General features: G+C 43.9%; 3 protein-coding genes across 3 annotated transcripts; all 3 read left to right on the top strand.

The window, feature by feature from the left end:
* The first annotated feature begins 734 nt into the window (after positions 1 to 734).
* LOC139755263 (uncharacterized) lies at positions 735 to 1,816 on the top strand. The gene is made up of 2 exons (XM_071673383.1): positions 735 to 889; positions 1,103 to 1,816. Exons 1-2 carry the CDS (start codon positions 881 to 883, stop codon positions 1,556 to 1,558), a joined length of 465 nt encoding a protein of 154 aa, XP_071529484.1. The 5' UTR covers positions 735 to 880; the 3' UTR covers positions 1,559 to 1,816.
* Positions 1,817 to 4,451: 2,635 nt separating this feature from the next.
* Positions 4,452 to 5,478, top strand: LOC139755262 (uncharacterized). Its single transcript, XM_071673382.1, has 2 exons — positions 4,452 to 4,549; positions 4,774 to 5,478. The coding sequence occupies exons 1-2, from the start codon at positions 4,541 to 4,543 to the stop codon at positions 5,227 to 5,229; spliced, it is 465 nt and encodes a 154-aa protein (XP_071529483.1). The 5' UTR covers positions 4,452 to 4,540; the 3' UTR covers positions 5,230 to 5,478.
* Positions 5,479 to 8,478: 3,000 nt separating this feature from the next.
* On the top strand, positions 8,479 to 9,558 carry LOC139755261 (uncharacterized). Its single transcript, XM_071673381.1, has 2 exons — positions 8,479 to 8,620; positions 8,824 to 9,558. The coding sequence occupies exons 1-2, from the start codon at positions 8,612 to 8,614 to the stop codon at positions 9,304 to 9,306; spliced, it is 492 nt and encodes a 163-aa protein (XP_071529482.1). The 5' UTR covers positions 8,479 to 8,611; the 3' UTR covers positions 9,307 to 9,558.
* The last annotated feature ends 384 nt before the right edge of the window (positions 9,559 to 9,942 follow it).

Genomic DNA, 9,942 nt, shown 5'->3' with positions numbered 1-9,942 from the left:
AGGAAATGAACACCAAGACTATTCCACACGTTGCCTGTACCCATCAAAAATAGAATACATGATGGGGAAATTCAAGAAGGCCCCAGGTATGTATCTACAAAGTATATGAGACAGACCAGGCCGTGGTGGTTACTTAGTAGCTTGGGTCCAATCCAAGCTATGCGGTAGAAGTCTTATCAAGTCTACGCCAGCTATACATCAGTTGAATCTTAGGTAAAGAAATTTTGTTCTCTAAGAAAATACCACCAGTGACCCATTAAAACTTACTTGAAAAACAACCAGGGTGCTAGTCTGAGTTATTTTGTCCACAATTTCGTACAAAGAGAGAAAACGAGGAGCTCTGTTCTTCAGTAACAGACAAAGTATTACAAAAAATCTAAGATTACCATGTAAAATAAGGCAGTTGGACTGCATATTGATAAAAGTTACATGAATATGACGTAAGCTGCATTGGTGTTGTACAACAATTGAACGTTTTTTTAAACTTTGCAGTCGATTTTATGTAAGATTGGCAGTGAATGAATAGGTGTGAACACCAACAAAGGTACCTCAAAGGAAGAGTCTTTTCAGAGGTAACTAAAAACATTTTCAGTATATAAAGAATATATGAATTCGATTCTACAACACCTGTATCTTATTCAACAAGTTGTTGCAGTTGCATCTACTACATAGCAGTCATTGTTAAGCAAGACAAGTACCCATATAAAGTTTCTACCCCAACCCAAGCTACTTGTCCTACCTCTCCCCTACATGGGCGTGGTTGCCTTACCTCAGTCTTCCAGTTACGTAAACGTTCCTCCACCATATATAAGGGGCAGCAGGCCACTGTTCCTCATCACAAGCTTTGTGCATCGTCTGTACTGAGCAACAACCCGCCAACATGAAGACTGTGAGTAACTTCTGCCTTGTCCCCTTCTCTGTTCACAAGTGAAAGTGATTTTTTTTTGAGCTCTCGTGGAACTTTACTACTGCGTCAGAATCCATAACCTGACATATCAATTAGTCACCAGTGAGCATGGTTCATCTATCACGTCTTAACAGTAGGTAGCCTGAGGTGGTTAGTGTAAGTATAGAAGTTAAGAGTATCCTGTGTGTCCAACAGCTGATGATCCTGTGTGTCGTGGCCGCTTGCGCCTCTGCCCAGCTGGCAGTGCCAGGACCTATGGTCTACCGCGCCCCATCCCACGACTCCGCTATCATCCAGAGCCACCGTCTGGGTGGTAACTTCGCCTACTCCACCAACGAGGGCCACGCCTACGCCGTGCAGACCCCCGTTATCGGCCAGCGCACCGTTCCCATTGGTGTCTCCTACCACCCCGGCGCTCCCATCGTCAAGACCTCCACCGATGTCATCACCCAGCAGATCCCTCAGTACGGTCTCGGCTACGCTGGTGCCTACGCCGGTGCCTACGGTGCCTACCCCTACCCCTACACTTTTGGCGCTTCCCTTGTCGCTGCTGAACCCGCTGCTGCTGCCCCCGCTGCTGCTGAGCCTGCTGCTGCTGCCCCCGCTGCTGCTGAGCCCGCCGCTGCTGAACCCGTTGTCGAAACCGCCTAAGTGCTTTACCCTCTTACCCTACCAGTATATGAAGACCGTTATCGTTTCTCTCCATTCAAGTACTTCTCTCCCTGTCTCTCCTTCTCAAAAAATGGTCTTGGCGAAGGCGCGCGTTGGCGTGGGCGCGCCCTAACGTGGCGTGTGGCGACAGAGCCCTCACGGGTTGGTCGCTACACCTTGTACAGTTCCGGTGTAAAAGCTTGTGTCATTATTTGGTTTGTAAGGCATCTCAATAAAACAACTTAAAATGAATAAGAATTTTCATTCCCGTACAAAATTGTGTTTGATTTACTACATGTGTTTATAACAATATATGATGATTTCATTCAAAGGCCACCTTTGCATAGCAAGTTTTCATATATCAGGAAAGGTTGAATAAAAATAATTCTGCTTTCCTGCATAAATCTTTTTGAATTATCGTATCAAAACTTTCAAAAGTAGGTTAATGAAATGATAGACAGTGAGGCTGGGCTGGGAAATATAACAGCCACTGTTGTTTTGGTACACTGCACTGTTGTCGCTACTCCTCCCTTATATATCACTTTCCGAGATAGATAAAGCAACATACCATGAATCTCCAGAACAGATGATAAATCACTCACACACACACACACACACACACACACACACACACACACACACACACACACACACACACACACACACACATATACCAAACTATATAATCCCTAGACTCTGTTTTGAAAGTTATGAAACATATTCGGAATTACTGACAGACTGAAAAAAGAAGACATATGACAAAGCGCAGAGACCAGCAATGGCTCTCTCTCAATTCCCTTTCATTACCCAACTCGCTGTCTTTCTTTCTCTTTCTCTGTCTCCTTAAAGAAACAAGCAGAACACCTCTTGCATGAGCACTAGTTATCCTCTGGACAAAAAGTCTGGATTATGGCACATCCCCCGTGAGCTTGTAAGTGACTCACATCAACTCATTCAGCAAACGAAGAAGAAAATTGGTCTCAGAACATTATCCACTAATAACACTTACAACGCACATTATCGAAATGTTTGACAGATTCCAAGGAAGTAAAATATACTGACTTTAAGCATCGAATGATCTACAATACAGAGGACAACGTAGTTTAAGAGCAGGAGTATCTTGCCAGTCTCATTGGCTTTACATATATGATACTATTGCAGAAGCATTAGAGAATAAACAAAATTTTGACATATCAACGGAATCTGCTAAAGAATTTGACAAATGTGACCACACTATCATAGAACTTAAACTCATTAAGATGGGAATAACTGGTAAGATTGGTAGACGTGTAGTCAACTTCGTATCTCACAGATCACAATACGTTGTTGCAAATCAGGTGGCACCCATTGCCTCCTCGTTAACGATTTGAGTTTCCGAAGGATCTCTTATTCCTCAACTACATTTCTGACACTGACGCAAAGACCACAGATCTGCATCATCTTGCGTAGATGACACGAGAATAGATGAGAAAATCTCGTCAGTTAGAGACACCAAGACGCTGCTAACAAAGCCTTCCGCTGGGCCACCAAAAACAAATGCAGTTTTTGTTAGGAATAAACTCCAATTCCTTCGATGTGGGGAGAGAGAGAAAATCAAGCGTAGTTTTTTTATTACTAGACAAGCAAAAACATCGTCGTGTTACTAATCATATGATCTCACCTTCAGAGAACTAAATAACACAACGGTTGCATCTTCCTGAAATATAATGGGACAGATCCTGCAGACTTTTGAGACAAGGAAGGTCAAATTGATAATGTTGCTCCTCAACACATTAATACTCTTACGAACAGAATACTGCTGTGTGCTAACATCACTCTATAATGCAGAAGAAATTGCAGAATTTGAACGATCTTTCATGGCCCAAATTGACGCAGTCAAGGAAATGAATTTCTGGAAAAGACTGATTCACTGAGGTTGTAATGTTTGCAGTGAAAACGGGAGACATATCATTATTTACACGTGCATTATCATAGAAGACCGAGAACCAACCTATACTCAGTTATCTTTTGGCACGACTGGCGTGGAAGACTCTCTGAAATGCTACCTTTAAGAATATGCACAAAAAGAGAACATCCGGGTCCTCAACTATTCAACACGTATCCTACACCTACAACAAGAACTATGGCATGCACGGTCGGAAATGCAATAGAGGACACTGCATTAAAAATTACAGATTGTTTCCGACTAACCTGGCTGTGGTAGCAACGTGGGCTCGTTAGCCGCGCTTCCAGCAGACTGATGGAACAACCACCCAACTCAGTACTTTGTTCCAACCTGAGCTATGGGTACAGGACACCTTCGAAGCCTACCCACAGGACAGTTGTATCTGAAAATTCACATGTGTTTTTTCAAAAAAAATATGAACTCTTAACTCATAAGACTTATGAAAATGACAACCAAGCTATGAATATGAAATCTTCTATCTAAATCGCCAAACAAAGACAGGAAAGAACTTCTGATTCTTGATATTGCATGAAAGAAAAAACATAGCTGTATTAAGGAAAGCAGTCTCATTACATATACATAATCATCACAGATATATGACACAAGCAATTGCCACATTTATATAATAATCACATAAATTTGTCATAAGTTACTGTGTTGTAGTGCAAAAGATAGACATTATTTCGATGATGCATTTCACTTCTTTACATGGAATTTGACATGCAACGAATTAATGTAAATATGCTTATTACTACTTATAATGAAGAAAAACTTTTTTATTCAACACAGTGTTGCAGAGGTACACAAATATCACACTTCTGACAAACTTTAATGTCAGGCAAGGCGAGGATCCATATTCATCTTATCTTACCCTGGTTGCATCCCCCTTACCTCCCCCCACCCCCATATGGGCGTGGCAGTACCCATCTTCAACCTTCTAATGACGTCATTGTTCGTCTACTACATAAGGAGCAGCTGGCCACTGCTCATCACCACAAGCTTTGTGCATCGTCTGTACTGAACCACAACCCGCCAACATGAAGACTGTGAGTAGCTTCTGCCTTCTTCCTTCTCGGTTTACAAGTGAAAGTGATCTCTTTATACTCTCGTGGTTACTTAACACAGGAACTTTACTGCAGCATCACAATCCATGATCTGCTATATAACGTAATCACCAGTGAGCATGGTTCATTTCTTACGTCTTATCAGTATATAGCCTGGGGTGGTCATTGGAAGTATAGTAATTAAGAGTATCCTGTGTGTCCAACAGCTGATGATCCTGTGTGTCGTGGCCGCTTGCGCCTCTGCCCAGCTGGCGGTGCCAGGACCTATGGTCTACCGCGCCCCATCCCACGACTCTGCTGTCATCCAGAACCACCGTCTGGGTGGTAACTTCGCCTACTCCATCAACGAGGCCCACGCCTACGCCGTGCAGACCCCCGTTATCGGCCAGCGCACCGTTCCCATTGGTGTCTCCTACCACCCCGGCGCTCCCATCGTCAAGACCTCCACCGATGTCATCACCCAGCAGATCCCTCAGTACGGTCTCGGCTACGCTGGTGCCTACGCAGGTGCCTACGGTGCCTACCCCTACCCCTACACTTTTGGCGCTTCCCTTGTCGCTGCTGAACCCGCTGCTGCTGCCCCCGCTGCTGCTGAGCCTGCTGCTGCTGAGCCCGCCGCTGCTGAGCCCGCCGCTGCTGAACCCGTTGTCGAAACCGCCTAAGTGCTTTACCCTCTTACCCTCCTAGTATATGAAGACCGTTATCGTTTCTCTCCATTCAAGTACTTCTCTCCCTGTCTCTCCTCAAATACTGGTCTTGGCGAAGGCGCGTGTTGGCGTGGGCGCGCCCTAGCGTGGCATGTGGCGACAGAGCCCTCACGGGTTGGTCGCTACACCTTGTACAGTTCCGGTGTACAGACTTGTGTCATTATTTGGTTTGTAAGGCATCTCAATAAAACAACTTAAACTGAATAAGAATTTTCATTCCCGTACAAAATTGAGTTTGATTTACTACGTGTTTATATCAATATATGAAGTTTTCATGCAAAGGCCAACTTTACATGATAAGTTTTCATATATCAAGACAGATTGAATAAGAATACTTCTGCATTTTTGGTTATATTTTTTGAATTATCGTATCATAACTTTCAAAAGTAGGTTAATGAAATGATAGACAGTGAGGCTGGGCTGGGAAATATAACAGCCACTGATGTGTTGGTACACTGCACTGTTGTCGCTACTCCTCCCTTATATATTGCTTTTAGAGATAATCAAAACAACATATCATGAATCTCCAGAAGAGGTTGATAAATCACTCACTTACACACACACACACACACACACACACACACACACACACACACACACTACACACACACACACACACACACACACACACACACACACACACACACACACACACACACATATACCAAACTATATAATCCCTAGACTCTGTTTTGAAAGTTATGAAACATATTCGGAATTACTGACAGACTGAAAAAAGAAGACATATGACAAAGCGCAGAGACCAGCAATGGCTCTCTCTCAATTCCCTTTCATTACCCAACTCGCTGTCTTTCTTTCTCTTTCTCTGTCTCCTTAAAGAAACGAGCAGAACACCTCTTGCATGAGCACTAGTTATCCTCTGGACAAAACGTCTGGATTATGGCACATCCCCCGTGAGCTTGTAAGTGACTCACATCAACTCATTCAGCAAACGAAGAAGAAAATTGGTCTCAGAACTTTATCCACTGATAACACTTACAACGCACATTATCGAAATATTTGACAGATTCCAAGGATGTAAAATGTACTGACTTTAAGCATCGAATGATCTACAATACAGAGGACAACGTAGTTTAAGAGCGGGAGTATCTTGTCTGTCATCTCCCCTTTGTTGGCTTGGGGTGTGCGGGATTAGGCTGTTCTCCCGTGGCTCCCAATGGCAGGTACCAGTTCCTGAGGTCGGGTGGTCGGGCGGGGTGGTGGACGCCTTGGCAGGGTTGCCCATTGCTCCCGTGCGACAGGCCACACTGGAAGGTGAGCGGTACTGGAAGGTCGCTCGCTGTGTCCAAGTCGGCAATGTAAATGTATCGAACTATCATCTAACTGCCATCTCCTAACTTATTTCTAACTATGCTGTCAGCAATCTGATCTTTAATCTTCCTCTTATAGTGTCCATACACTTTTTCCCAATTAACAACTTCTTTCACTATCAACATGTAGATAGGTCGTTTTGCCGACAAACATCCTAGCACAGCACCTGTAGGTAGACCTTCCCTCACTGGATATTACTAAATGGCAAAATCTAAAAAAAGAAAAAGAAAAAAAAGAATTTTGCAGATATAAAATTGCAGAAGCATTAGTGAATAAACAAAATTTTTACATATCAACAGACTCTGCCAAAGGATTTCACAAATGTGACCACATTATCATAGAACTTAAACTCATTAAGATGGGAATAACTGGTAAGATTGGAGGACGTGGAGTCAACTTCTCAACTCACAAATCACAATACGTTGTTGCACATCAGGCGACGCCCAGTGCCCCCTCGTTAACGATTTGAGTTTCCGAAGGAACTCTTATCATTCCTCATCTACATTTCTGACAATGATGCAAACAAAAACCACAGTTATATGTCATCTTTTGATGCCGCTAGAATAGACATGCAAATCTCATCAATAAAAGACACCAAGGCACTTAAAAAAAAAAAAAAGTCCTCCACTGGGCCACCAAAAACAGATATCTTTAATGGAAATAAGTTCCAGCTCCTTCGATGCGAGAAGAGAAAGGAATTCAAGAGTATTACATAATAAAGGACAAACACAAACACCTTCATATCACGATTCTGATGACCTTACCTTTAGCAAACTAAATGAGGCAGCAATTGTATCTTCCTGAAATATAATTGAACAGATTCTGCAGACTGTCGAGGCAAGGAAGGTCAAAGCAATGAATGTCGCTCCTCAAGACATTAATGCTCTCACGAATAGAATACTGTTATGTGCTAACATCACTCTATAATGCAGAAGAAATTGCAGAATTAGAAAGATCTTTCATGGCCCAAACTGACTAAGTATAGGAAATAAATTTCTGAAGAAGGCTGATTCACTGAGGTTTTAATGTTTTATTGAGAACGGGAGAGGCATATCATTCTTTACACTTGGAATATCCTAGTGAGTGTAGAACCAACCTATACTCAGTTATCTTTTGGCACGACAGGCGTGGAAGACTCTGAAACACCTACTCTAAAATTATGAACTAAAAGAGAGGAACATCCGGGTCCTAGACTATTCAACACGTATCCTACACCTACCAGAAAAACTGTGGCATGCACGGTCGGATATGCAAAAGAGGACCCTGCATTAAATATTTCGTATTGTTCCAGACTAGCCTGGTTGTGGTAGCAATGTGGGCTCGTTGGCCGCGCTTCCAGCAGATTGATGGACCAACGACCCCACTCAGTACTTTGTTCCTAACCCGTGCTGTGGTTACAGATCTTCGAAGCCCACGCAAAGGCCAGTTGCATCTGAAAATACAGATTTGTCTTTCCCAAGAAGATACTTCCAGTAACTCATAAAACTTATGAAAAAGACAACCAAGTTATGAATATGAAATACTCCATACAAACTAACATGCAATATAACACAATATAACAGGACTATAACACACGCTGTTACCACATTTATATAATCATCACATGACTATGTCACAAGCTGCAAGGATGTGCAAAATCTAAGCATTATCTAAACTTTACGTTTGAATTTTGTATATGGAAACTAGCAGGCAACAAATTTGTGCAAATATCCATATCAGATTAGTACTTATAATGAAGATAAACCTTTTTATTCAACAAGAAACTGCAGAAGCACAAGAACATATCACCTCTAACAACCTTCAATGTAACATAGGGCGAGGATATTTATTCAGCTTCTTCCCTTACCTTGGTTAAATCCCTTACCTCCTCCCTACATGGGCGTGGCAGGACTCACTTTCAACCTTCCAGTGACGTCATGGTTCCTCCACTACATAAGGGGCAGCCGGCCACTGCTCCTCATCACAAGCTTTGTGCATCGTCTGTACTGATCAACAACCCGCCAACATGAAGACCGTGAGTAGCTCCTGCCTTGTCCTTTCTCAGTTTACAAGTGAAAGTGATCTTTTTGAGCTCTCGTGGAACTTTACTACTGCGTCAGAATCCATAACCTGACATATGACATAATCACCAGTGAGCATGGTTCATCTGTCACACCTTAACAGCCTTAGGTGGTTAGTGTAAGTATAGTAGTTAAGAGTATCCTGTGTGTCCAACAGCTGATGATCCTGTGTGTCGTGGCCGCCTGCGCCTCTGCCCAGCTGGCAGTGCCAGGACCTATGGTCTACCGCGCCCCATCCCACGACTCCGCTATCATCCAGAACCACCGTCTGGGTGGTAACTTCGCCTACTCCACCAACGAGGCCCACGCCTACGCCGTGCAGACCCCCGTAATCGGCCACCGCACCGTTCCCGTTGGTGTCTCCTACCACCCCGGCGCTCCCATCGTCAAGACCTCCACCGATGTCATCACCCAGCAGATCCCTCAGTACGGTCTCGGCTACGGTGCCGTCCCCTACGCCGGTGCCTACGGTGCCCTTCCCTACGCTGGCGCCTACGCCGGTGCCTACGGTGCCTACCCCTACCCCTACAGTTTTGGCGCTCCCCTTGTTGCTGCCGAACCCGCTGCTGCTGAGCCTGCTGCTGCTGAGCCCGCTGCTGCTGAGCCCGCCGCTGCTGAACCCGTTGTCGAAACTGCCTAAGCGCTTAAATCTCTTATCCTACCAGTGTATGAAGACCTTTGTCTCTCCTTTCCATTCGACTTCTTCCCTCACTGTCACTCCCTCTCAAAAAATGGTCTTGGCGTAGGCGCGTATTGGCGTGGGCGCGCCCCCGTGTGGCGTGTGGCGACAGAGCCCTCACGGGTTGGTCGCCGCACCTTGTACAGTTCCGATGTACAGACTTGTGTCATAATTTTTTATGATAAAACTGTTCAATAAAACATATTAAGCTGACTTAGAAGAACTTTTCTCACCACATTGAAATATGTTTAATTTGGGTCTTTGAAGGTCGCGCTATTGACTACCTTGACTTTTGATGGATAGATCAGGCACCTCATTTTGAGCCATACATAAATTGAAGTCCTGCCTATCCAGTTCACAATAATGTTATCCCACTTCTTTAATGGTTCATCTGCAATACTATCCAATCCAGCCGTTTTTTCATAATTATTTTCATGTATGGCTTTCGCCACCTCTTCTCTTTCCATCAAATCATTTGCCTTGACTCTCTCGCTCGGCCTACCTCCACGTCCCGAACCTCCTACATCTGCAAACCCATTTTCCTCCAAGTTCAACAGGCCTTCATAATACTCACACCATCTCTTCCTCTTTTTTTTT

The sequence above is a fragment of the Panulirus ornatus genome, chromosome 19, assembly GCF_036320965.1.
Source record: "Panulirus ornatus isolate Po-2019 chromosome 19, ASM3632096v1, whole genome shotgun sequence".
NCBI lineage: Eukaryota > Metazoa > Arthropoda > Malacostraca > Decapoda > Palinuridae > Panulirus > Panulirus ornatus.
The sequence above is the reverse complement of the archived record's forward strand: the minus strand, read 5'-3'. Positions and strand labels throughout refer to the sequence as shown.